The following is a 27,789-nucleotide window of genomic DNA, read 5'->3' as shown; positions in this document are numbered from 1 at the left end:
CGTCGCTGATCGATCTAAAGGAACAGCAGGGCCGTTACAGTTTGGCACCAGCACCGTCGCAGGAGCGGCCAGAGCGTGGGTTGTAGACAACGACGAACTGCCTTAGGGACCCCGACTCGGATTTTCTTGAAGTTTACTCTAGGAGCTTTTTCCATGAATGGGTATGGCCACAAGGCAGTGGAGGTTTTAAATCAGAGTTTTCCCTCTCCTAGATGGACTGCCTTCCCAGGCTGACGAGCCCCATCTGCCTGAGACTCATGGGGGTGGGAGTGTCTACCTTCCTGTGCAGGTCTATAGCACCTGCCCAATGCCCACAATGGAATATTTTGTTTCATTTTGTTTAGTTTCTTGTCGCGGGATACAGTGAAAAGCTTTTGTTGTGTGCTAACCAGTCAGCGGATACATGATTACAATCGAGCCATTCACAGTTTACAGATACATGATAAAGGGAATAATGAATAACGTTTAGTGCAAAATAAAGCCAGTAAATTCCGATCAAAGATAGTCCGACCGTCTCCAATGAGGTAGATGGTAGCTTAGGACTGCTCTCTAGATGTAGTTAGATGGGTTCAGTTGCTTGATAACAGTTGATATTGATATTGATATCAATTGATATCAATATCAAGAGATACAAAAATGGCTAATGGATAATTTAAAATCCCGTAATTTCATTCAAAACGACAGTAACAATAAACAACTGTTTCTCGATACCTCACAGGGTGACTGAGTAAAAGGACAAGTTTGTTTGGATTTATATTAATGACTTGGATAAACAGGACATAATTTCAAATACTGCTGTTGGCACAAAACTCCGAATTGTAGTAAACAGAGGAATGTGTCAGGAAATGGAATGGGCAGAAACCTACAAGATGACATTTAACTGTGAGCGTTATGGCATGATGCATTTTGGAAAGAAGAGTCAACCTAGGGTAAAGGGGTAAGTTTAAAAGGAGTACAAGAAGAGGCAGACCATTTTGTTAAAGGAATTAAAGTACTCTGATATTTTCCATTTATATTTATCCTTAAACATTGTACTATGCTTTTTGATTATTGTGATGTGTTATTTTGCATTTGTATGATCTCCCCAATACAAGTGACCTGCTGTTAAAATTAGTACTATAGTTGTACAGTATATATCTGAAATATTTATTTTAGTAATATTTCTTTTAGTAATATTTCTAATATCTGGCAACAATTAAGAGCTTTCCACTTCTTCTTTTTAATTTGTTTCTATATCAATTTCCTGTACCAGATCCAGAGCATATTCAGTTCAAATAGATAACCTTGAGCAATGGGTTATGTGGTACTGAGATTTTCCTTTTACTAGGCTAGTTTTAATCTTGTACCAAATGCTGCTTCGTCAGCTTTGTATAATTCTTCAAAATCCTATTAGAACCAGCCACATCCATAAGCCCTAATCTGCATAAAAATAGATTTCATGCAATCAGTGAAAGCATAAAAAATAAGAGCAGATAAGATAGAGGTGGGAACTAAATATTCTAAAATACTTTGTACATTATTATGTTAATGCATGTAACCCACAATAAGTGTGGTTAGCCAGCGGGATGCTGGTACATGTCAATTGACTTGCAGCACACACACCCTAACTTTGATTAAGATTAAAGTAGACATCATGTAATACAGGCAGCCTATGCAGCAATGCTATATCTAAATATGACCTGAGTAACAATTTAGATGGTAAAGTTTGCAATGTTGTGCAAATGGGTCAAGCCTGGCATAGTGGTGCAGCTGGTAGAACAGCTAGCTCCCATGACCTGGGTTCAATCCAAACCTCTCGTGCCTTTGTGGAGTTTGCAGTTACTCACTGTGAATGTGCGGATTTTTCCATGGAGCTCCGGTTTCTGTCCATATTCCAAAAAAGTGTGCTTTGTTAGGGTAAATGACCACTCGGAGAATCTGAGGGGATTTAATGGGAACGTGGAGAGAATAATGTGGGAATACTGTAAAATTAATATAATTGTGTGTTCAATGGTCAGCATGGACTCGGTAGACCTAAAGGCCTGTTTCTGTGATGCATGATTCTATGACTCTATAATTTGAATGTCTAAATATTACCGAATACAAACATCCACCTCAAGAAACAGTCAAGTCAAGTCACATTTATTTATATACCACGTTTAAAAAACAACTCTCGCTGACCAAAGTGCTTTACATTTGTTATAAGAATAGTATAAACAAGCAAACTACATACATATACACATATAGTCCTTGCTCAGAGGACGTCAGGAAAGGCTTGGGTATACAGATAAGTATTTAGTCGAGACTTAAAGGAGTCGATGGAGGGGGCAGTTTCGATAGGAAGCGGGATGCTGTTCCACAGTCTAGGAACTGCAACCGCAAAGGCGCGGTCGCCCCTGAGCTTATGCCTAGACCATGGGACATTCAGCAACCCCAAGTCGGCCAATCTGAGGGACCTGGAGGTGGTGTGGTGGATGAGAAGACTTTTAATGTAGCAGGGTGCAAGCCCATTGAGGGCTTTGTAGACATAGAGGATGGTCTTGAAATTTATACGGAACTGCACAGGGAGCCAGTGGAGAGAGGCCAGGAGGCCTCAGAACATGGTGGTCATTGCCAGGAGATGAAGAAACTAGTCTGATTTCACAATATGCAATTAGGCCAACATGTTTGACGACAGAAACCAAAAAAAACTGTAAATCACAATATCTTATTGATCTTGAGCTCCCCACAAAGACACTGTGACAATCTGTGCTTTTTCAATCTGACTCGGTTTGGAACACTTTATTCATTACTGAGCAAGACTATAGGGTTAAGTGCTGGATGGAATTCAGAAGGTCAGGCAGCATCTGTGGAGAACATGTATTCATTCAATCCCTATTTTACTTCGGAGTCACGTGAGTGACCACGTGAAGACCCCGCCAGCACGCGTGCGTGTCATTGCGTCCCACGCAGTGCAACAGCGACGGGCGGGCGTGGAGCGCTCCCGCGGGAAAAATTCAAACGGACCTACACAGGTAAGGAAAAACTGAAGTTGTATTCTTCCCCTTGCTGTGCTTTATGTTACAGCACGTTGGACAAGGGGAAGAAAAAACGGACCTGGACCGCAGGCTGCCTGCGGGGAACAAGGCAGTTCCCGGCAGCCGACAGCCACGAGCTACCAGCGGCTCCAGGACCACAAGCTGCCGCGGGGAACAAGGCAGTTCCCGGCAGCCGGCACCATGGACGCCCAGCGGTTCCAGGACCGCAGGCTGCGGGGAACCAGGAAGGTTCCGGCAGCCGACAGCCATGGGCAAACAACGGTTCCAGGACCGCAGGCTGCGGGGAACTAGGGAAAGTTCCGACAGCCATGGGCAAACAGCGGTTCCAAGACTGCAGGCTGTGAGGAACTAGGAAGGTTCCGGCAGCCGACAGCCGGGTACGACCAGCGCAGGCTGAGCCCAGCACCGCGAGCTGTATACCTGGAAACAACACAGCGGGCTGCAGGCAGGCAGGAGTCGGTACGGCCGATAGACTCAGGGAGTCCGGCCAGAAGGACGCACTGCCCAAGGACAGTGAAAGTGACCGTTGGCGTGGTTACTAAGGTCCACTTACCGACTCCAAGCTGAATCCAGCGCCATGAGTCGTACAGCTCAAAGCAGCGCAGCAGGCTGGAGGCAAAGCCCAGCAGGATTCAGCCCGGCCGATCATACTCATCTGAGTCCGGCCGAAGGGGCGCGCTGCCCGAGTGCAGCAGAGGTCCGCCCGTGACTTGCTCCGGGAGATGGAGCAAGCTCACTATGGGAGTCTTCGCACTCCCACAACAGCACCTTATCGAGGGCTGTAAAACAATGCATCTCCCTCGATAGAGGAATGCGTTGTGGACCAGGGCTGGGCTGGTCCGGAAGAAGGGGACATGGCTGAAGAAAACGGCAGTGTGCAGGGGGTGCAGAATCCTAAGGAGCTACTGGGAGTGATCACCAAAATTACGGATCAACAAAAAGTACCATTACAGACCAGGCTGGCGGCCAGCATCGACTACCTGTACTTCCATCTTCTGCAGGAACAGGCAACAAAATTACGCAGAAGTATAGGCCTCCTGTGAACTTTACTTCATTTTAAAAATGCCTGCAGCAAACAATGCGATCTGGGGGTACAGTGGGACTGGCACAAAAACCCAGGAGGTCAAACTACAGAAGATTTCAAAACTTCTGACAGCAGGCATATCATTGGTTGCTCGCCCAGACGATGGTACAGAGAAAAGCTCGACAAAGAGATTAAAGCTGTCGGGCTCATAACAGCGTCATCAGCAATGGCAGCACCCCTATGCAACCACCAGCAGGTATCAACACCAGGACTCTGGTGAAAGCATGAGGGCCGCGCAGCACCACGAAGGTCCTTTCAGGCCAAGGCCCAGAGCGACCCTCATGGAAAACGTGCCAACCCCGCACTCCGGCGCCTCTTCTGCAGAAGAGGCAGAAATTGAAGAAAGGGACGTACCACCGGCAACCAGGTAAGTAGGTGGATCTGGTTCCTTCCAGAACATAAAGGTGTATGACCTGTACTAACAGGGGGAATATTACACTTGTTTTGGGAAACATGGAGGGATCATTGTCGATACCTAAAATTTAACTGGATGGGGCAACAATGGCAGGGCATAGCGTTGTCTAATGGTCTAACTTCAGCCCCAAGACTTTTCACCAAGGTATTAAAATGGGCCTTGGCAATATTAGAAACAAAAACCTATTGTCATGGCATATCTTGATGATATATCAATTGTGGGGAAAAAACCCTAGATCTAGCTAAATCAGCAGTTTTAGCTACCAAACATTGGGTGAAACTCTAGGGTCATCTCCATCCAGATAAATCTAAGTTGACGGCATCCACAACTGGACCTTCTGGGATTTACAATTAGCGTTATCCATATATCTGTAACATTGCCAAAGAGTAAAGCAGACTTGGATAAACCTACAAAATAATGAATTACTAAAAACACTGGTGTTGGGTGCGTTTTATGGTCTAAAAGCCTACTGCTAACAATGCACCATCTGCATGTCCGCCTACGAATTGATAATATCACAGTGGTGGCATATATTAATCATATGGGAGAAAAGATCGATACCATGTGTCAATCTGGCCAATATATTTGGCTATGGTGTGTTAACATACATATTTGACTATCAGCAAACTTACCTACCAGGTAAGCTCAATACTGAGCCATATACCAGGTCATGAAAATTCAATGACAGCATCGAATGGCTGTTGGACCACAAAAAAGTTGCTGATATTACCAAAAGAGGGACACCAGATATCGATCCATTTGCATCTAGACCCAATCACCAGTTACCAACATATGCCGCTTGTGAACCACACTTGGGGCAGCAGCAATGGACGTTACTCACTTAATGCGGAATAATTGTTCACAATGTTTTTCCCTCCTGCCTCATCAATCGGATCCTAAGCAAAAACACATATGGACTCAACATCAAGTGTCTTGAAAGTACCTGATTGGCCTACACAGCCATGGATCCCTGTGGTTTCGGACATAGTCTCCGAACCATAGTCCACAATGCTAGATCCGGGCTGGCGGACAGGACCATGAGCTTGATCACGGCAGCCTATCAAGAATCAACAAGGGCTGGTGTAGCGTATAATACAGCGACAACCACCAATGGCCTGGGAATTCCTATCCAGCCTTCATGTAGATGAAGGACTGAGCTGCAGTACTATAATTATGCAGGAGTGCCCTGTCAGCTTGCTGGTGGCAGGTGCCATGACAACTCTCCATGGGATCTCACCCTCTAGTTGTCAAACTTATGAGGATTATTTCAACACCAACCCTCCTAGAGGGAAGTACTCCCAGATATGGGACGTCAGTGTTGTACTAAAATTGCTAGGGGCACCAGTCCCTGTCCCTGGGGGGGGGGGGGGGGGGGGGGGGGGGGGGGGGGGGGGGGGGGTAATGACTGACATTTAAAAACAGTATGCTGATAGTACTGGTCTCAGCTCTAGGGGTCCAGTTTCTACATAAACTGAGACTGGGATAAATGATGGCATCTCCAGAAAAGATAACTTCGCATATTAGAGCTTGTTAAACAAGATAGACCATGATCATCAGGACAAAATTTGGAATTCCAGATATACCCATCTGACACCCGACTATGTGTAATGACACACCTTCTATTATACCTTAAAACTACTAAAACTTAAGAGGAAGTAAATTAGCACTATGGGCAGCCATAAACAGCCTAATGGCTGGGTATCAGCACTAACCATCGCTAGATGGCTCAGACAGGCTTGGGAACTGCTGGGGTAGATACTGACATCTTAAGTTTCTATCCACAAGGGCAACAGCAACACTGGCAGCTAGAGACAAGGAAGTGCCTATGGACCATATCCTGGCTACAGCAGGATGGTCAAGAGAAAGACCTTCCAATTCTTTATAATAAACCAATAACCAAACCTGCGGTATTGCAGAATTGAGTTTGAATTCTGCAATATAAATAGCCTAGGGAGGATTATTTTGTTAAAATAAATTGTTATTGCCCGAATTGGATGCATGTCTGAATACAATAACATACTTCCTCTCTTGAGTGACTTCGGCAGTGAATGAAGCATGGACTGTTCCACGGCTTGAAATCACAGAGTTTTAAAATCTTCACGTAGTCACTCACATGACTCCGAAGTAAAATAGTAAGATTAAACGAGAACTTACCAGTTTGAAGTTTGATCTTTATTTTATGAGGAGTTACGATGAGGGATTACGTGCCGTCTGCTCCCGCCCTCAACTATAAAGGTCAACTGGTATCTTAGTTCTCCTTGTCTTTACTATGTTTACTTCAATTACTATTTTCTGTGATTCTACACCGTTACTTTGAAGAATGTCTCGCACGCGTGCTGGCGAGGTCTTCACGTAATCCCTCATCGTAACTCCTCATAAAATAAAGATCAAACTTCAAACTGGTAAGTTCTCGTTTAATCTTACTATTTTTCCTCTCTTTAGGAAAAGGCTGTGTTCAACAATGGTGGAAGTGCTGAGAGATGGACTAGGTCAGCCATCCAATCTATTAAACTCTCAAATACAATATTGATATTATCTGAGATAAAGCACATAATAGAAAGGAATATATCTCAGGGTAGTTTAATGATATCTTAACTAAGGAGACATGTTTTCAGCAAGTTTAAAACAGTGACCTAAATGTGGTGCTAAATGTGCTATTTACAATGTATTTCACAACATAAATCTGATTAACTATACACAGGTCCCCGGTGTTGCTCTTTCATCATGGTTACCAAAGGCTGCAATCTGAACATGTGTTCATGGGAGATATTGGAAATGTAGAGGAACCCACACCAATGCAGCCATCAATGTGATGGGAAATTAAATGAGGGTAAGCCTGAAAAAAGGGATGTTGCACATTTAATTTTCCCTATGGATGCCCAACGACTGCATCTCCACCAGAATAGCTTGTGGACTCTTTCCTTCTTCTTTGAACTGTTCTCACCATTGATACCATTATCTATTGGCTGACTGTTCACACATTGAAAAATAAGTCCTTTCTCACCTCCTTCAGGTCTCACCAATGACTTGGAATTTCCATCAGATTCTTTTCCTATTTTACCAAATGATGGAGTTCATGTTTTGGCCAAAAGCATCCCTTGACCATTGTGCTTTCCATTGTTTCCATCATTGTATCCACATTGAGAATCCATGGCACCCTTGCAATTAAACATAGAAACATAGAAACATAGACAATAGGTGCAGGAGTAGGCCATTCGGCCCTTCCAGCCTGCACCGCCATTCAATATGATCATGGCTGATCATCCAACTCAGTATCCTGTACCTGCCTTCTCTCCATACCCCCTGATCCCTTTAGCCACAAGGGCCACATCTAACTCCCTCTTAAATATGGCCAATGAACTGGCCTCAACTACCTTCTGTGGCAGAGAATTCCAGAGATTCACCACTCTCTAAGTGAAACTTTTATTCTCATCTCGGTCCTAAAAGATTTTCCCCCTTATCCTTAAACTGTGACCCCTTGTTCTGGACTTCCCCAACATCGGGAACTTTGATACCTCTACAGATATGTGCTATAAAGTTTAAGAAAGAACTGCAGATGCTGGAAAAATCGAAGGTAGACAAAAATGCTGGAGAAACTCAGCAGGTGAGGAGCATCTATGGAGCGAAGGAATAGGTGACATTTTGGGCCGAGACACTTCTTCAGACTGATGTGGGGGGGGGGGGGGGGGGGGGCAGGAGAGAAGAAAGGAAGAGGCAGAGACAATGGGCTGCGGGAGAGCTGGGAAGGGGAGGGGAGGGAGGGGATAAAGCAAGGATTACCTGAAATTGGAGGTCAATGTTCATACCGCTGGGGTGTAAACTGCCCAAGCAAAATATGAGGTGCTGCTTCTCCAATTTGCGGTGGGATTCAGTCTGGCCATGGAGGAGGCCCAGGACAGAAAGGTCGGATTCGGAGTGGGAGATGGAGTTGAAATGCTGGGCCACCGGGAGATCAGGTTGGATATTGCAGACTGAGCAGATGTGTTGGGCGAAGCGATCGCCAAGCCTACGCTTGGTCCCACCGATGTAGAGCAGCTAACACCTAGAACAGCAGATGCGAGAAATGAGGTTGGAGGAGGTGCAGGTGAACCTCTGCCACATCTGGAAAGACTGCTTGGATCCTTGAATGGAGTCAAGGGGGGAGGTAAAGTGACAAGTGTAGCATTTCCTGCGGTTGGAAGGGAAAGTACCAGGGGTTTGGGTGGGAAGGGGACTGTCCTTGTTATGAGTGTGGGGATGGGAGGTGAGAGCAGAGCTATGAGATATAGAGGAGACCCTGGTGAGAGCCTCATTTATAGTCGAAGATGGGTTCCCTAAAGAATGATGACATCTCCGATGCCCTGGTTTGGAACACCTCATCCTGGGTGCAGATGCGGCGTAGACAGAGGAATTGGGAGTAGGGGATAGAGTTCTTACAGGAAGTAGGGTGGGAAGAAGTGTAGTCCAGATAGCCATGGGAGTCAGTGGGTTTGTAGTCGGTCGGTCAGTAGTCTGTTACCTGCTATAAAGTAATTACTTTTCTTAAAATTGTAGTCTGTGCTGCTCAAATCTTTTAATGTGTGTTCACATATCTGGTGTGTGTTCCTCCTGAAGTCGAACAAGCCAAAGGAGGATCCTAAAAGCTACCGGCCCATCTCGCTCCTCCGCATCCCATACAAACTCCTTGAGAGGCTGATCCACGGGCGTATCAACCCCATCATAGACCCTCAACTACCCCACGAGCAGACTGATTTCTGCCATGGTCGAATAACTGCTGACCAGGTAACCTTCCTCACCCAAGACATCGAGGAGTGCTTTGAGGCAAATGAGAAGGCAGGAGCTGTTCTTACAGATCTGACAGCTGCCTGTGACACCGTGTGGCACCGGGGACTAACTGCAAAGCTACTTCGGGTGCTGCCAGACAGGTGCATGATACACTACATCATGGAGCTGATATCCAGGCACAGAAATCGCTATCAAAATATGGAGGGGACTGGGGGACAGGGGGGACACAATTTTATGGAGGCCGCGTGAAGAAATGTAAAAAGAATCTTAAGAAAGAAATTAGAAAAGCTAAAAGAATATATGAGGTTGCTTTGGCAAGTAAGGTGAAAGTAAATCCAAAGGGTTTCTACAGCTATATTAATAGCAAAAGGATAACAAGGGATAAAATTGGTCCATTAGAGAGACAGAGTGGACAGCTATCTGCAGAGCCAAAAGAGATGGGGGAGATATTGAACAATTTCTTTTCTTCGGTATTCACCAAGGAGAAGGATATTGAATTGTGTGAGGTAAGGGAAACAAGTAGAGTAGCTATGGAAACTATGAGATTCAAAGAAGAGGAAGTACTGACACTTTTGAGAAATATAAAAGTGGATAAGTCTCCAGGTCCGGACAGGATATTCCCTAGGACATTGACGGAAGTTAGTGTAAAAATAGCAGGGGCTATGGCAGAAATATTTCAAATGTCATTAGAAACGGGAATAGTGCCGGAGGATTGGCGTACTGCGCATATTGTTCCATTGTTAAAAAAGGGTCTAAGAGTAAACCTAGCAATTATAGACCTGTTAGTTTGACGTCAGTGGTGGGCCAATTAATGGAAAGGATACTTAGAGATAATATATATAAGCATCTGGATAAACAGGGTCTGATTAGGAACAGTCAACATGGATTTGTGCCTGGACAGTCATGTTTGACTAATCTTCTTGAATTTTTTTAAGAGGTTACTCGGGAAATCGATGAGGATAAAGCAGTGGATGTTGTGTTTATGGACTTCAGTAAGGCCTTTGACAAGGTTACTCATGGAAGGTTGGTTAAGAAGGTTCAATTGTTGGGTATTAATGGTGGAGTAGCAAGATGGATTCAACAGTGGCTGAATGGGAGATGTCAGAGAGTAATGGTGGATGGTTGTTTGTCAGGTTGGAGGCCAGTGACTAGTGGGGTGCCACAGGGATCTGTGTTGGGTCCACTGTTGTTTGTCATGTACATCAATGATTGGATGATGGTGTGGTAAATTGGATTAGTAAGTATGCAGATGATACTAAGATAGGTGGGGTTGTGGATAATGAAGTAGATTTTCAAAGTCTACAGATAGATTTATGCCAGTTGGAAGAGTGGGCTGAAAGATGGCAGATGGAGTTTAATGCTGATAAGTGTGAGGTGCTACACCTTGGCAGGACAAATCAAAATAGGACGTACATGGTAAATGGTAGGTAATTGAAGAATGCAGGTCAACAGAGAGATCTGGGAATAACTGCACAGTTCTCTGAAAGTGGAATCTCATGTAGATAGGGTGGTAAAGAAAGCTTTTGGTATGCTAGCCTTTATAAATCCGAGCATTGAGTATAGAAGTTGGGATGTAATGTTAAAATTGTACAAGGCATTGGTGAGGCCAATTCTGGAGTATGGTGTACAATTTTGGTCGCCTAATTATAGGAAGGATGTCAACAAAATAGAGAGAGTACAGAGGAGACCTTTACTAGAATATTTTGCCTGGACTTCAGCAACTAAGTTACAGAGAAAGGTTGAACAAGTTAGAGCTTTATTCTTTGGAATGCAGAAGGTTAAGGGGGGACTTGATGGAGGTCTTTAAAATGATGAGAGGGATAGACAGAGTTGACGTGGATAAGCTTTTCCCACTGAGAGTAGGGAAGATTCAAACAAGGGGACATGACTTGAGAATTAAGGGACAGAAGTTTAGGGGTAACATGAGGGGGAACTTCTTTACTCAGAGAGTGGTGGCTGTGTGGAATGAGCTTCCAGTGAAGGTGGTGGAGGCAGGTTCGTTTTTATCATTTAAAAATAAATTGGATAGTTATATAGACGGGAAAGGAATGGAGCGCAGGTATATGGGACTAGGGGAGAATACGTGTTCGGCACGGACTAGAAGGGTCAAGATGGCCTGTTTCCGTGCTGTAATTGTTGTATGGTTATATGGTTATATGGTTAAAGCTGAGTGAAGGCAAACAGTGTCAACAGCATTCCATCTAAACAACAAGGAAGCTAAGCGAGAGCTAGCTGTCTTCGTTAACAATAGGCACTTGGACTTCCAACAAACACCCACTTATCTCGGCGTAAATCAGGACATGTCACTTACATTTCGTCAACACCTGGCTGGTCTCCGCGACAAGGTGGCTTCATCCGATGCCTGGCAGGAACAAGTTGGGGAGCCAATCCATCAACACTTCACACCTCTGCCTTCGATCTTGTGTATGCTCCAGCTGAGTACTGCGCACCCGTATTGAGTAGAAGCAGACATACTAGCCTAGCAGACATGAGCTTGAACAGCACCTTGCGAACCATCACTGCGTGCCTTCAACCTACTCCAGTCGAGCAGCTCTCTATACTTGCAGGCATTCCGCCTGCAGGGATCCGAAGGCAAGCAGCAGCTCTTGAACTATCCTGTCGTGCCATGGACCCGGATCGCCTCCTCCATCAGGCTATCAGCAGAGAGCAGAAGCCACCCAGACTGAAGTCCCGTCACCCGTTTCAATGCCAGCATGTGGAGATGGGGGCTCCGCCAGAGCCCAGCCTGTGAATGCGGAGCAGAACAACAGAGAGCCAACCATGTCATCTCTACCACCCACCAAATGGAGCTCAAGGCCTGGTAGACATTGATGCAGAAAGAACAACCTAGCTGCTCAACACCTGGCTTGAGATCTAACTATTCCTTTGGTTTATTTATCTTTCATTCGCAAGAAGACATATCTTTCTGTTTGACATCATGCATCATCTTCATTGTTAGTATACCTATGCTCTCCTCAAAGTGGACAACTATCAACAACCCTCCACATTGTACCTTAGGTCCACTTTTATGCTGATGCCACAACACATCATTCTCTTGAGCGAACTAAATAGACAAGAATTTTTATGTCTTTATCAATTTTATGTCTTTTATGTCTTTATGTCTGCATTTACGGAACTATTACAAGCATAAGGTGTGAAAAAGTTACTTTTATAACTACTAAACCAGGTTCGCTTCTTAATAAACAGACACCACACAAACTGTTTGGTAGACCAGTTCAAAACTTTACTTAACATCGGCCGAAGGAAGGGAGCGAGAATTCCAGCTAAGTGACCAATGTAGACACTCGACTGTCCTCGGTCCCCTTCTCTGAACAACAGAATTACATTGCCTTAAATAGGGTTTTTTGTCCCCTTAGCACATTCCACAGACATTAGTCATGGTCAGAGGTACAGGAAAAGGTTTCCACAGAATGCATCACATCAAAGGCCTTTTGTTTACATGGTACAAGATATACTAAAAACATTGGCCATTTGTTTTAGGTCATTTTATCTTCAAAGAGATCACCCTAGCTCTTTCGCTGCTTCCTCTCTGTCACTTGGTCCCTCATAAACATAGACCATTTGGTTTATGGCATCTTATCTTTCCACTTCCCTGGTTCCTCTCTCGTCACTTCGCCCCTCATAAACCTCTCTCGTCACTTCGCCTCCTCCCCCATAAACATTGGCCATTTGGTTTATGACATCTTACATCAAAGAGATCTCTCTAGCTTCTCCTCTCTGCTTGTCACTTGGGAGACAATGTTATAGGATTTATTATCTCACACACCGCAACCTGAGGCAAACCTAATTTGAGACTAAATATAAGATGTAAGCTAGCCCAGAAGCCAATTTAATATCTTTTTATATTTTTAACTAAAATTTGGCTTCATCAGGTGCAATAGTAAGTTAAAATATAAAGAGTACCAGGATCTGGTAACAGGGGGTATAAAATAAATTTTTAATAAAAACACGGTTGGTATATCCTTTTGGGCGGAGTTTTGTGTTACAATAGAGCGATTGTTTTTTTCCTTTCTTCTTTTTTTCTTTTCATTCTAGGGTCTTATTTCCTTTCTTTACTTCCCTCTCTAATTCCTTCCCTAAGGGGCTTTCTTCTCCCAACACTTTCCTGCACCTTCACGATTCTTGCTTACTTTCCTTACTTCTTTTATTTCTATCTTTTTTAAAGCTCAAAAAATGAAGTGGTACAACATAATGTAATAAGATATATGTGATGTGTATTAATGTAAGTTACTGTACTGCTAATAAAAATAAAATTAAAAAAAAAAAATCTCTTCAAGATTTTGTCGGTTAGCCGATATAACCATTTTTTTATGACACAGATAAGACATAGGGTAGATGCGGAAGACTGGAGGGTAGCTAATGTGGTGCCTTTATTTAAAAAAGGGCTGCAAAGAAAAATCTGGGCTCTATAGACCAGTAAAGCCTAATATCTGTGGACGGAAAGTTATTGGAGAGGATTCTGAGGTCTAAACTATACAGGCATTTGGAAAGACAGGAGTTGATTAGGGATAGTCAGCATGGTTTTGTGCGTGGGAGATTGGGTCTCACAAATTTGATTGACACTTTTGAAGAAGTAATCAAGAAGGTTATTGAGGACAGGGTCATCAACATTGTCTATATAAGGCCTTTGATAAGGTTCTGATTGTCAAAGGCCTTTGATAAGGTTCTGATTGGTAAGCTGCTCTGGATGGTCAATGGATAAGCAAGGAAGAATAGGGTGGAAAGATTTTTTTCAGACTGGAGATTTTTTTCAGACTGGAGATCCTTCAGGGGGGTGAACCCTCGGGAAGCGCCTGGACCTGATAGAACCCGGTCGAGTTCTCAAAACCTGTGCAGCCCAACTAGCTGGAGTTTTTGCGGACATTTTCAACCTCTCATTATTGAGGTCTGAGGTTCCCAGCTGCTTTAAGAGGGCATCAATAATACCGGTGCCCAAGAAGAGTAAGGTGACGTGCCTCAACGACTATCGACCAATGGCACTAACATCCATGCAGATGAACTGCTTTGAGAGGTTGGTTATGGCATATATCAACTCCTACCTCAACAAGAACCTCGACCCACTACAGTTCGCCTACTATCACAACAGATCAACGGAGGATGCAATCTCACTGGCTCTCCACTACACACTGGACCACTTGTACAATAGAAACACTTATGTCAGGTTGTTGCTTATAGGCTGCAGCTCGGCGTTGAATACCATCATCCCCTCCAAGCTGGTTACCACCAGAGAGATGCCCCTGTCTTGGCGGAGGGCTGTTGTGGTCCTTCTGCCCAAGAAGGACGATCTCTGCCTTCTAAAGAACTGGCGCCCAGTCTCCCTCCTCTGTACCGACTACAAGCTCTTTGCAAAGGCCAATGGCCAATCTTCTGGGCCCAGTGCTTGCCCAAGTGATCCACCAGGATCAGCCTTACATGGTCCCGGGCCAGTCCATCCAGGACAATATCCATCTGGTCCCTTGGTCCGAGACGCAGGGAGGCGTGTCCTGTAAGGGCTCCTCCTCCACACCCTGCACTTCTTCGCCCTGGTCCACCATCCAGACACCAAGTGGCGGTCGGTGTTGCCTTCCGGTCGCGAGGGGGGCCCCCGGTGGAGGTCCCTCTACGCAGGGATTCTCCCCCTCTACATTGGGGACCTGGGGTGGAGAGTAATGCATCGAGGTGTTCCCTGTAACCTGTTTCTCTCGTGGTTCACAGACTCGCCAGCCGCCTGCCACTTTTGCGGGCTGGAAGAGTCTGTGTACCACGTGTACATGGAGTGCGTGAGGCTGCAGCCCCTGTTTGAATACCTAAAGGGGCTGCTCCTTGCCTTCTGGCTGCATTTTTCACCCACCATCCTCATCTTTGGACACCCTGTGCATAGGGGAGAGGGTAGGGCTGAAGATGTCCTGGCCAAGCTGGCCATCCGCAAGTCAAGGTGCCAGGCGGTGGAGGGCTCTACCCGAGCCGGCTGCCTGCCCCTAATCCAGGGTTACGTCTGTGCCCGAGTGGGATTAGAAAGGGAATACGCCCTGTCTGTGGGCACCCTGAGGGAGTTCCGGGACCGCTGGGCTCCACAGGATGTTGAATGTATCCTCAATAAGGATTGTATCATAGTTGTATAGTAGTTTATTATGGATATATGTTTGTATTGTATTATGGTGGTGTTTACATATTCTGTTGTGCTGCAGCAAGTAAGAATTTCATTGTTCTACAGTGTATCTGGTGCACATGACAATAAAGCACTCTTGACTCTCTCTCTTGAATCAAGACTGGTGGTGTGCCTCAAGGATTGGTGCTGGACCCATTGCAGTTTGTCAACTATAACTGGAATTTGGAAGAGAATATACAAAGCATGATTAGTAAGTTTACAGATGACACTAAAATAGTTGGTATCGTAGATATCAAACATTACAGCAGGATCTTGATTAGCTGGACAAGTGGGCTTAGGAATGACTAATGGAGTTCATTTCAGATAGTGTGAGGTGTTGCATTTTGAGAAGTCAAACCAGGGCAGGACCTTCATGGTAAACTCTATGACCCTGTGGAGTGTTGTAGAGCAGAGGGATCCCTGAAAGTTAATTTCCATTTAAATAAGATGGTGAAGATTTTTGGCATGCTGGCCTTCATCAGTCGGGACATTGAAAACATGTTGGGACATTATGTTACAGTTGTTCAAGACATTGGTGTGGCCTTAGAAACATAGAAACATAGAAATTAGGTGCAGGAATAGGCCATTCGGCCCTTCGAGCCTGCACCGCCATTCAATATGATCATGGCTGATCATCCAACTCAGTATCCCGTACCTGCCTTCTCTCCATACCCCCTGATCCCCTTAGCTACAAGGGCCACATCTAACTCCCTCTTAAATATAGCTTGGAGTATTGTGGTCAGTTTTGATCACCTAGCTATAGGAAAATATAATTAAACTTAATTGCACAAAAAGAATTACGATGTTGTTAAGATGTTGTTATGTTGTGGGTGTCCAAATAACTGAAGCTTTACACCATGATTAAGGTCCAAAGACTTTATTAACGACATACCATAGGTGAGTTCATGCTAGCCTGTTTTTCGAATAATGCAGGAACCACGCAGGGAGGGTTACTGTAATGCTAGTGGGCGTAACTACAAAAGGCTGACTCATAACATGAGTGACACTGATCTACATCCTCCCTCTTAAAGAATCAACAACAGTACAAACCCATTAACTAAATAAGGCATGCATAGCAATTGTTAATAAAAAACATACAATTGTAGGTTTACTAAGTGAAGTGTGTTGTGATATATGTGTGTTGTATCAAAGGTATCAAAGGTATTTTATTAGTCACATTCACATACACCCAGGTGTAGCGAAGTGAAATGCTTTTTGACATTTTGCAGCACACAAAAAAAAAGAATACAGACATAACACCAATAAGAGTCTTAAACACAAAGAACATCCCCCCACAATGGCTCCCACCATGAGGGAAGGCACAAAGTCCAGTCCCCAACCCCAGTTCACCCATAGTCGGGCCCATTGAGGCCTCCACAGTTGCCTCTACGGAAGCCCGATGTTCCCCACCAGACTGGCCGGGAAGCTACTGGAATTGGGGCTCAACACCTCCCTGTGTGCCTGGGTCCTGGACTTTCTCACCGCCAGGCCCCAGGTAGTCAAGATGGGAGGGAATACATCGAAGTCCCTCACCCTGAGCACAGGATCGCCCAAGGGTTGCGTCCTCAGCCCCCTATTGTACTCCCTGTACACACATGACTGTGTGGCTAGGTTCAGCTCCAATTCAATAATTAAGTTTGCTGATGACACTGTGGTGGTGGGCCTGATCTCAGACAATGATGAGAAGGCCTACCGGGAGGAGGTGGCTGATCTAGCACTCTGGTGCCAGGAGAACAGCCTCCTCTTGAACATCAAAAAAACGAAGGAGCTGATCATGGACTTTAGGAGGGCACACTCCATTGAGTATAAATGGGGATCCTGTGGATAGGGTGAACTGTTTTAAATATCTGGGAGTCCACATCTCTGAGGATATGACATGGTCATCACACGCCTCAGCACTGGTGAGTAAGGCAAGGCAGCGTCTTTACCACCTCAGGCAATTGAGGAAATTCAGAGTGTCTCCGAGGATCCTACAGTGCTTCTACGCAGCGGGCGGTGGAAAGCATCTTGTCCGGGAACATTACCATCTGGTTCGGGAATTGCTCTGCCAAGGACAAGAAGGCTATGCAGAGAGTAGTGCGTTCGGCCGAACGCACTATGGGAACTTCACTCACCCCCCTGCAGGAACTATACAACAGGAGGTGCAACTCCAGAGCAAACAAAATCATGAGAGACCTCTTCCACCCCTGCAACGGACTGTTCCAGCCGCTACGCCTCCGTTGCCATGCAGTGAGAATGGAGAGGTTGAGAAGGAGTTTCTTCCCAGAGGCAATTCGGACTGTAAACGCCTTTCTCTACAGGGACTAACTCTACAGAACGTTTTTCCTTCTATTATTTATTATGTAAAAGAATATGTGTGTTATGATTGTGTTTATAATTTGTTTGGTTGTTTTGTTGTTTGTCTTTTGCACAAAAGTCCGCGAGCATTGCCACTTTCATTTCACTGCACATCTCGTATGTGTATGTGACAAATAAACTTGACTTGACTTGACTTGTTCCAGGCCGTTCTCGCCGGGTGATGTTGCTCCGGCGTCGGGAGAGTCTTCACAGCGGCCTGGGAACCCTAGAACGGCCGCTTCCGCACTGGAGGCCGCAGCTTCCAAAACCAACAAGGCCGCACCGGTTGGAGCTCCACAACTGGCGATCTCATCTAGAGATCCCAGGCTCCCGGTGTAAAGTTCAGCGCCGCCGCCCGCAGCTGGTCGCTCCACAGTCCCGCAGCTCCGCGATGTTTTACCCGGCGGTCTCAGCTCACCGAAGCTCCAGCGCGGCGACCCAGGCAAGGCATCGCCCGCTCCGCGATAGCGCTACAGCGCAGTGCCACCGCCGAAGACGAGGTTCTGGGCGATCCCCGACAGGAAATGCCGCTCCAGGCCCGCTGGTTGGCCGCGAGGACGGGTTGAAGCTGCAGCCCGGAGAAAAGCTGCTTCTCCGACCAGGTAGGGATCCGGAAAGGCAGTTTCTCCCCTCCCGCCCCCACCCCCCACATAAAAATGTCTAGACCTCCAAACAAAAACACTTAACTAACTAAAATAAAAAATAAAAGATGAAGAGACAGACAGCTACTGGCTGGGCAGACATGCACAGGACAGCGCCCCCTGCTCTCTTTGTTGCTGCTCTGCAAAAATCTTGGCCATTGTTAAACTTGCAGAAAGTTTCAACCACGCTGTGCTCAAATGATAAGAATGTACTGAGGTGCACACTCATGATTTGCACATGAACATGGCAGAATAAAGGCTTCATAATAACAGCCTTACGACATGTTTAATAACAGTCTTACACCGAGCCGGGACCTCGAGGGTCAGACGGAGGAACCGGGCCTTGCGGGTCGGATGGATGAGCTGGGCCTCGCGGTTCGGAGTCCGAGTTCCGGAGCCGGCGGCTGGGGCCCAGGTCAGCACCATGGAGGCATTAAGTGGGGCGGTGACGCCTCCCTCGATGGCGGCAACAGTGAAGCCTCGCGGCGATGGGGCGGCAGCAGCGATGCCTCGCGGATCAACCCGTGGTCGACGGTCGATGAGAGCATGAGGGACCATCGTGAGGGGAGAGGGGAAGAACAATGGAGGACCCGGCGTAGGGGGACTGTGGTGAGCGGGTGGGGGAAGAACAATGGACAATGGGGAGGGGGTGAGAACAAAGGGCAATGGGGACCCGGCGTGGGGTAACCGCTGTGGGGGGGGAAACAAAAGGAGGAGCCGCTGTGCTTTGTAACTTTATCAGTGCCGTAGGTGGCAGCTGTTTGTTTACATTGGGTATGCAGCAAAGAATTTCACTCTCACCGTGACAATAAAGTATTCCACATGCTTTTGCAATGCTGCATATCAACATTCTCCATTCCATTCCTAGAACAATTTATTATCTGTGAAACTAAGCAAACCAGTTCACCTTTAAAAGGCTCATTATGTGCATGGTCACATTGCATAACTTCTCTTACCTCACCCATATTTACCTTTGCGTATTAGAGGTTAGTTTCATTGACACAGAACCACGCCAAATGGCTTTCCTATTGTTAATTTAATTTTTTTTAAATTATTTTTAACCATCTATATCAACTGACAAAATATCATAGGAGTGTCTGCCCAAATTCTCTGCAGATGAATGAGGGTGAAATTAAAGGTGATGCTGATTTAGAAACTTAATATGACAAAATTGCCTGCAAGGTGTTGCCTCTTTGTTGTTCTGTTTCCATGGGGACTGGTCACCCATATGTATATTGTACAAATGTATGAACATGAGCTGCCCGAAACCTTTACAATAGTTAGCATTATGCTGACCTTATTTTAGCTGAGAAATTGGAATTCGCTCACTTCCGTTGCTATAAATGGGTGGTATACATAAAAATGGGTGGTGTGAACATAAAATGGGTGGTGTAAACATAAAAAATGCATTGTATCCCTGATATATATGGAAATCCTCATTTAACATATCACTGGTGGATGTTTCATTTATGTAAACGTGCTAGAAACTAATTTATGCAGGATATGCGCTGTTAAAGAGCTTGATCTATGACAGTTACATGTTTCATGCAGATGAGGTGGGGCAGGGAAATTGAGAGAAAGAAGAGACATTGAGGAGATGAGGGGAAACGGGTCAGACCCAAATCTGGCTGTGTTCAGGCTGCAAAAGAACAGTATTTGTAAATCAAAGAGGGGAAACATAAAGGGGCTGTCCCACTGTACGAGATAATTCAAGAGTTCTCCCGAGTTTCCCCTGATTTGAACTCGGAGAATTACGGTAATAGCCGTTCGTAGGTACTCGGGGCTCTCGTGGACATTTTTCACAGTGCTTAAAAAACTTCACGAGTTACCATGTTTCCCGAGTACCTGCCGTTAGCATTACGAGCCGCTACGAGACATCCACGAGCTCCGACGTAGCCACTGCGTACATTCTACGTACTTACCACGAGTTTGATTTTTTTTAAACTCGGGAGAGCTCATGAATTAACTCGTACAGTGGGACAGGCCCTTAAACTGAAAGTAAAATCAATGACTGAGGGAACCCTTTAATTCCCAGATGGTAGAACAGAAAATATTGGAGTAGCTCAGCAGGTCAGGCAGCATCCATGGAGAAAACGGATAGGTGACACTTCAGACTGAAGTAGGGTCCCAACCCGAAACATCACCTATCTGGTTCTGGTTGATTACTGCGCAAACACCTCATCAGTGGTTATCTCGTGCCGGTCGGAGTGAGTAGAGTAGTGATTAAATTTTGAAGTGGGCCTTTTTGACCAACTTGAGGAGATCTAGTTGCTCAATCCCCTTTTTAAATGACTTAACATCGGGAGCAGCACATGTGTTGGGCGGTAACATATTCCATTCCCTTATCGTCCTTGGGTAAAAGGAAAATTAGTAGCAAAGTTTATTGAAATTTAGCGAGTTGATGATTTTGGGACCGTTATTTTGTCTTGTTTCGTGGTAGTTGGTGCTCTGGGATGACGGGAGATTTGATGCCGTGATTTTGTGAATCTCATCGTAAATTTCAATCAGTCTTAGCCTGATTCTGCGGAGCTCTAGGGTATCCCATCCGAGAGAAGTCAGCATATTATTCGCGCTTGATTTGCGCTTGTAGTCATTACATACAAAGTGGGCTGCTCTGCGTTGTACTTTCTCCAGGGTGATCTTGTTGTGGTTGAAAGGATCCCATACGACTCCACAATACTCCAATTTGGGCCTGACCAAGGACTTGTAGGCATTCTCTTTGACGGATGTACTACATGCGTGAAAATTTCTTTCGAGAAGGCCGAGAGTTCTATTTGCCTTGTTAGACACTTGATTAATATGCGTCACATAACTAAGACAAATATCTATCTATCTATCTATCTTCTATACTATTACTAAAACTCTCATCTTGACCGTTTCCAGTCTGCATTGTATTAAAATTTGCGCAAATACGGTGTCCTATAGCGGTAGGTATCCTTTTTCGCCAGCTTACTCACCGTTCTCCTCTGCTCCAAGCGCAACAAGTTTTATTCCGACCGGTGGGATATTACAAAAGTTATGAAGGTTTACAAAATCGTGAGATGAGCAGATTGGTCTTCTCGCCTGTCAGTCACCATGAAGGTAACTCCCCTTCCGGCACTTATTGTCCGGCGGGTAGAATAAAGCTGAAGCGGACTGCGAGCGGGGGCTGTGCTCTGCGAGTGGATGCTGTGTTCTGCAAACGGGGGCGGCAACCATCGTGATGACCCGGGTGCCGATGTGTGCAGCCGGGGACGAGAGCCGGTGAGTGAGTCTGCAGCCGGTAAGTGCGGTCGGAGCCGGGGGCCGGGAGCCACTGAGCATACACACCCCCTCCTCCCCTCACACCACCCACCCACCCCCCACACCACCCCCTTCCCCCCCATACCACACCTCTCCCCGCACCACACCCTGCCCTCCCACACCATCCTCTCTCCCCCTCCCAAACCCCCACCTCACACACCGCCTCCTCCCCTCACACCTCCCCCCACCACACACCCTTGCCCTCCCACACCATCACCTTCCCCCCCTTCCCACACCCCCCCCCTCCCCCCCCTTCCCACACCACCCCCTCTCCCCCTCCCACAACCCCCACCTCACACACCGCCTGCCCCCACCACACATCCCCCTCCCACAACCACCCCTCCCCTACCCCCACCCACCCCACGACCCCCTCCCCTACTCCCCCCAACCCCTCCCCCCCCTTCACCCCCCCCTCCCCTGCACCTGCCCTCCCCTACACCCCATCTCCCCTAAACCCCCCTCCCCTGCATGTGCCCTTCCCTACACTGCTCCTCCCCTACACCCCACCCCCCGTTCTACACACACCCATCCAACACCCCCCTCCCCTGCACTCCCCCTCCCCTGTGCCCCCCTCCCCTGCGCCCCCCCTCCCCCTATACCTCCCCTCTCCAACACGCGCCCCTCTCCTACACACCCCTCCCTTGAACCCCCTTCCCCTGCATCCCTCCTCTCCTGCACCTCCTCTTTAACATTTAAATTGTTGTTATATTTTAAGAATTATTCACATTTTAAACTTTAATAAATCCCTTTTCCACTTGTCGTGCCCGTCAGCTGCACCCGCGCAGTAATACCTGCATGGTCTACGTCACAATGGGAACGCAATGGGAGGGAATTGCTGCGCTGCCAGAGAGCCACTAAGTGGATGGGGGGGCGGGAGAGTTTGAGAGGGGGATGTAGTGAGTGCGTGTGGGGGGTGGAGGGGGGGGGGGGTGGGCAAGAGGTGGTGTGGGGGTGGAGGGGGGGGTAAGGGGAGGAAGGGGGATCAGAGGCGTCACAACGGGAACCCGTCAGCCGTGCCCGCGCAGTTGGGGGCTCTGCGTTAGTGGTGGAATATTGGAATTGGTGGTGAGGTAGAATATTGCGTTGGGGGACCAGCCCTCCCGTGTGAGAATGGGACCCAATGGGTCCTACAGCCTAGTACATAGTAAACGCAATAGTTTCTGATATAATTTCAACTGTGGTAGTGGTGACCTGTATGCCATGTCAAACTGTTGCAGCATGTCAGTGTTCCCTTCTCCCTCATTCACTCTCCCAACCAGAACTCAACTTTTTCTTTTCATTTCAGGACAAGCTAATGACAGCTGACACTTTCTCATCAATGTTCCCAGCAAGCCTGCATCCTGGTCACTAAAATCAGTCTGGATCAGTGAAGCAATAACAAATATTGACAACAAAAAAGACATTTGCTCATTAATCACCTTTCACTATAGCTTAGGGTTGACTCTTGTCAAGATTATTCAGCAAAAAATGTGATTACAGCCTTGGTACAGATTAAAATACTGAACGGCAGCGAAAACGAGTATTCTCCTTGCTATCCAGGGGAAATTCACTCAAATGACTCATGCTCTGCTGAAACCCAAATCAATGAAGATCCGGAGAAAATTCTCCAGCGACTAGTCACACTGAGCACAAAGGAAGATAATATGGTTATAAGATGCCTCATTTAACACTAAAGTATCTGAAGGCAACTTTGGCTCAATGTCTTCAGCTGGTTCACCAATGGCCTTATCTATATTAGTAAAACTCTGTTCTTGGCCGGTTTTGGCTTCCTGTGCTGCGGTTTCCGAGAGAACGCTGCCACCTACGGCCGTCATTTTTGGCCACCTCGCTCAGAGCCCCCCTCCGCCACACGTGTGCCGAGGATTTTTCCCGTCGATGAAAATCTACAGAGATATTAATGATTTTACAACATTCTCCATTCTCTCTGCTGCCCCTGCTGGAGGGAGGTGGAGGGACTATAAAACCAGGAAGTAATGTGCCTCAATAAGTCTCTGCAAGTGGTGTGCCTCAATCAGAGCTTTGAATGACACTGACAAATGTCTACAGCTGTGAGTACCCTTAATTTGGTTTGAAAATGAAAATATGGTTAGAGGTAAAAAAGCACTGCCTGGGTTTGGGTTGAAGTAAAAAGGCACTCTCTCTCCCTCCTCCCTCCTCCCTCCTCCCCTCCTCCTCTCCTTCTCCTCTTCCCTCCTTCCTCCCCCCCTCTCCCCTCTCCCTCCCCCCCCCCCCCCCCCCCTCTCCTCCCCCTCTATTAGCGTGGGTGCGGGCGGGCGGGGGGTAGTTAGTGTGTGACGATGCCCCCCCCCCCCCCCCCCCCCCACACCCCACCACCACCACCCCACACAACCGCACGTTGGGGGCACAGACCCAACGGGTCTGCACTTGGTCTAGTCTCAAATAAAGGTTGAGTGGCAACACAAGAGACTGCAGCTACTGGAATCTTGAGGGGGAAAAACAGAGGGGAACAGTGGGAATCACAGAGCTACTGCAGGAGGAGAGCATGAACCACACAGGGGGAACAGTGAGAGAGGGTCAGAAGAGAAGTTTAACGTGGGTTTCCTTCCACATCCCAAAAATGTGCGGGTATGTGAGTTAATTGGTCTGTGTAAAATCCCCCCTTCTGTGTAAGGAATGGGTTAACATGTGAATGAATGGGTGATCAGTGGTTGGCGGGGACCGAAGAGCCTGCTTCCACACTGTATCTCTGAAGTAAACTCGAAACATAATGCCAGTGCAATGCGTTAGCAGGTCGAAAGAAAACTATTCTACCTAAAATCGTCACTAATGACATCACGCAACTGCTTGGGGACAACGAGTCCCCTGCACCTCCTGTGAAACAAGGGCGGGACGGGCAGGGTGGAGCGGACTGGCTGTGCGCCAGGTTAACTCCTCATTGACACCTGGGGTCTGGCGAGCAACACGTGGGAGGGACGCCTGGCGGCAGTGTCCGCAGCCCCGCTATGCAGTAGGTATCCAGCCGAATGGGGGAGACTAGCCACAGAGTTAAAAGTATAAGGAGTTTCAAATTGTGAGCTGGACAAAGATTTTGGTGAGCAACTTTCAGCGCGCCCAAGATATTAGCCAAAAAAGACCTGCTTATTTAGCTCCGGAGAAACACCGCTTCCAGATATACAGAGACATCTTTTAATGGGTGCAGCGTGTGTTGAAGGTAATGTAAATGTCTTTTAGCTGTGCCGGCCATGATCACATTGAATGGCGGTGCTGGCTCGAAGGGCCGAATGGCCTATTCCTGCACCTATTGTCTATTGGCCTGCCAGTCCTATTTTAAGTGCTTTATATTTGCTGTTGAAAACTGTTTTATTTCCACCCATCGCACAAATATTACACGGGGCATTTAATATTGCACGATTTGAACTTATCATATATTTCATGTGATTACGTAGTTGTACTTCCTTGTCAACCTACAACAATGTGAAGGCAATCGAAACGCTGTGTAAACGTCATCCTCTGTTTGTGGAGCTCAAAGCTGCCCATAGTAGTCCAGTACTGAGCTGACCCATTTTATATAGGTAGACAAAAGTGCTGGTGAAACTCAGCGGGTGCAGCAGCATCTATGGAGCGAAGGAAATGGGCAACGTTTCGGGCCAAAACCCTTCTTCAGACCTTGTAGGGTGGGAGGGGGGGGGGGTGGGGGGGGGGGACGGGGAGAAGAAAGGAAGAGGAGGGAGAGCTGAGAAGGGGAGGACACAGCAAAGGCTACTGGGGGGGGGGGGGGGGATGGGAAGAGAGAGCAGTGTTACGGGGTATTAAAGAGACCCTGGTGAGAGCCTCGGCTATAGTAGGGGAGGGGAATCCCCGTTCCCTGAAGAATAAAGACATTTCCGATGCCCTGGTGTGGAACACCTCATCCTGGGAGCAGATGCGGCGTAGACGGAGGAATTGGGAGTAGGGGATGGCGTCCTTACAGGAAGCAGGGTGGGAAGAAGATTAGTCTAGATAGCCATGGGAGTCAGTGGGTTTATAGTGGATGTCGGTCAGAACTCTATCACCTGCGATGGAGATAGTGAAGTCAAGAAAAGGTAGGGAAGTGTCGGAAATGGTTCAGGTGTATTTGAGTGCCGGATGGAAGTTAGTGGTGAAGCGGATGAAGTCAGTTAGTTGTGTGTGGGTGCAGGAGGTAGCACCAAAGCAATCGTTGATGTAATAATAATAATGAATTTTATTTATGGGCGCCTTTCAAGGGTCTCAAGGACACCTTACAAAAATTTAGCAAGTAGAGGAAAAACATGTATGCGAAATGAAATAAATAGTAGAGACATGACTAGTACACAAATTAAAGACAGAATTCAATTCAAAACACAATATGAGGCAATTCAAGCACAGATGAAAAGGGAGGGGGACGTGGGGCTAAGGATAGGCAGAGGTGAAGAGATGGGTCTTGAGGCGGGACTGGAAGATGGTGAGGGACACGGAATTGCAGATCAGTTGGGGGAGGGAGTTCCAGAGCCTGGGAGCTGCCCTGGACAAGGCTCTGCGGAGGTTGGACTTGTGGATGGAGACCGGCTGATGTGGATCTGAGGGACCGTGAGGGTTGGTAGGGGGAGAGGAGGTCAGTGAGATATGGGGGGGCCAGATGGTGGAGGGCTTTGTAGGTGAGGACCAGGATTTTGTAGGTGATCCGGTGGGAGATGGGAAGCCAGTGAAGTTGTTTGAGGACTGGCGTGATGTGATGCCAGGATTTGGTGTGGGGGATGAGTCGGGCGGCTGCGTTCTGGACCAGTTGGAGTCGGTTGATGTAGGTGGAGCTGATGCCAAGGAGAAGTGAGTTGCAGTAGTCCAGTCGGGAGGAGATGAAGGCATGGATGAGTCTTTCAGCAGCGGGAGGTGTGAGAGAGGGTCTGATTTTGGCGATGTTGCGGAGGTGAAAGAAGGAGGTTTTAATGACATGGCGGATGTGAGGCTCAAGGGAGAGGGTGGAATCAAAGATCACGCCAAGGTTGCGGGCCTGGGGAGATGGGGAGACAGTGGTGCAGTCGATGGTGAGAGTGAGAGATGATGTAGCGGAGGTAGAGGTCGGGGATAGGGCCCTGGTACGTCTAGAACAAGGATTGTTCGACGTACTTTACAAAGAGGCAGACATAGCTGGGGCCCATGCGCGTGCCCATAGTTACGGCTTGTATTTGGAGGAAATGGGAGGAGTCAAACGAGAAGTTATTGAGGGTAAGGACCAACTCCGCTAGGCGGAGGAGAGTATCAGTGGACGTGTATAGGTTGATTCTCCGGTCGAGGAAGAACCGGAGGGTTTTGAGACCATCCTGGTGGGGGATGGAGGTGTAGAGTGACTGGACGTCCATGGTGAAGATGAGGGGATAGGGGCCAAGAGAATGGAATACCCGGAGACAACGGAGAGTGTCTGAGGTGTCTTGAACATAGATAGGGAGGGATTTAACCAGGGGGGATAGGATGGAGTTAAGGTATGTGGAAATAAGTTCGGTAGGGCACGAACAGGCAGAGACAATGGGTCTACCAGGGCAGTCAGGTTTGTGCATTTTGAGGAGAAGGTAAAATCGGCCTGTGCGGGGCTGGGGAACGATGAGGTTGGAGGCTCGGTCAGGCTGGGAGCCGGAGTTGATGAAGTCGGTGATGGTGGTGGAGATGGTGGCCTGGTGCTCGTCAGTGGGGTCGTGGTCCATGGGTAAGTAGGAGGAGGTGTCCGAGAGTTGGCGCGTGGCCTTGACTTTGTAGAGATCGATGCGCCAGACTACCGCGGCACCTCCCTTGTTGGCGGGTTTGATAACCCAGTCTGGGTTGTTGCGAAGTGAGTCGATGGCTGTACGTTCAGGGGGGGAGAGATTGGAGTGACACAGGGGAGTGGAGGTGGTTGAAGTCGCGACGGCAGTTTTGGATAAACGGGTCTAAAGCTGGAAGGCCATGAGAGGGTGTCCACGGGGAGGGGGTTCGTTGGAGACGGGAAAAGGGATCATCAATGGGGGGGGGGCGAGGACTCCTTCCCATGGAATAACGCTGTGAGGCGGAGGCGATGGCAGAAGACCTCCAAGTCGTGGTGGGCGCGGAACTCATTGATGTGGGGATGGAGGGGGACAAAGGTTAGACCTGCTGAGGACCGACGGTTCGGT

The 27,789-nt window shown here is 47.3% G+C and overlaps 2 protein-coding genes across 3 annotated transcripts in view; one reads left to right on the top strand and one right to left on the bottom strand.

Moving 5' to 3' along the window:
• LOC129705538 (cyclic nucleotide-gated channel rod photoreceptor subunit alpha-like) overlaps nucleotides 1–18,964 on the bottom strand; it is a 69,885-nt gene extending 50,921 nt beyond the window's left edge. The window contains exons 1-2 of the mRNA XM_055649524.1: nucleotides 18,686–18,964; nucleotides 12,294–12,344 (exon numbers count right to left, since the gene is read on the bottom strand). Coding sequence (XP_055505499.1) covers nucleotides 12,294–12,344; nucleotides 18,686–18,964 — 330 coding nt within the window. The remainder of the gene's footprint in view (nucleotides 1–12,293; nucleotides 12,345–18,685) is intronic.
• Nucleotides 18,965–24,537: 5,573 nt separating this feature from the next.
• The window catches only part of LOC129697898 (magnesium transporter NIPA3-like), a 35,577-nt gene continuing 32,325 nt past the window's right edge, over nucleotides 24,538–27,789 (top strand). Inside the window, exon 1 of one of the 2 annotated variants that reach the window (XM_055636635.1) lies at nucleotides 24,538–24,656. Coding sequence is in view for 1 of the 2 variants with exons in the window: in XM_055636626.1 (XP_055492601.1) it covers nucleotides 24,839–24,860 (22 nt within the window). In the remaining variant the exon portion in view is untranslated. Of the gene's footprint in view, nucleotides 24,861–27,789 lie in introns of both variants that reach the window. The other variant, XM_055636626.1, reaches the window with a different exon arrangement.

The sequence above is a fragment of the Leucoraja erinacea genome, chromosome 1 (genome assembly GCF_028641065.1).
Source record: "Leucoraja erinacea ecotype New England chromosome 1, Leri_hhj_1, whole genome shotgun sequence".
In the NCBI taxonomy this organism is placed as follows: Eukaryota; Metazoa; Chordata; class Chondrichthyes; order Rajiformes; family Rajidae; genus Leucoraja; species Leucoraja erinaceus.
Note: the sequence above shows the minus strand (reverse complement) of the source record. Positions and strands in the feature narration are given on the sequence as shown.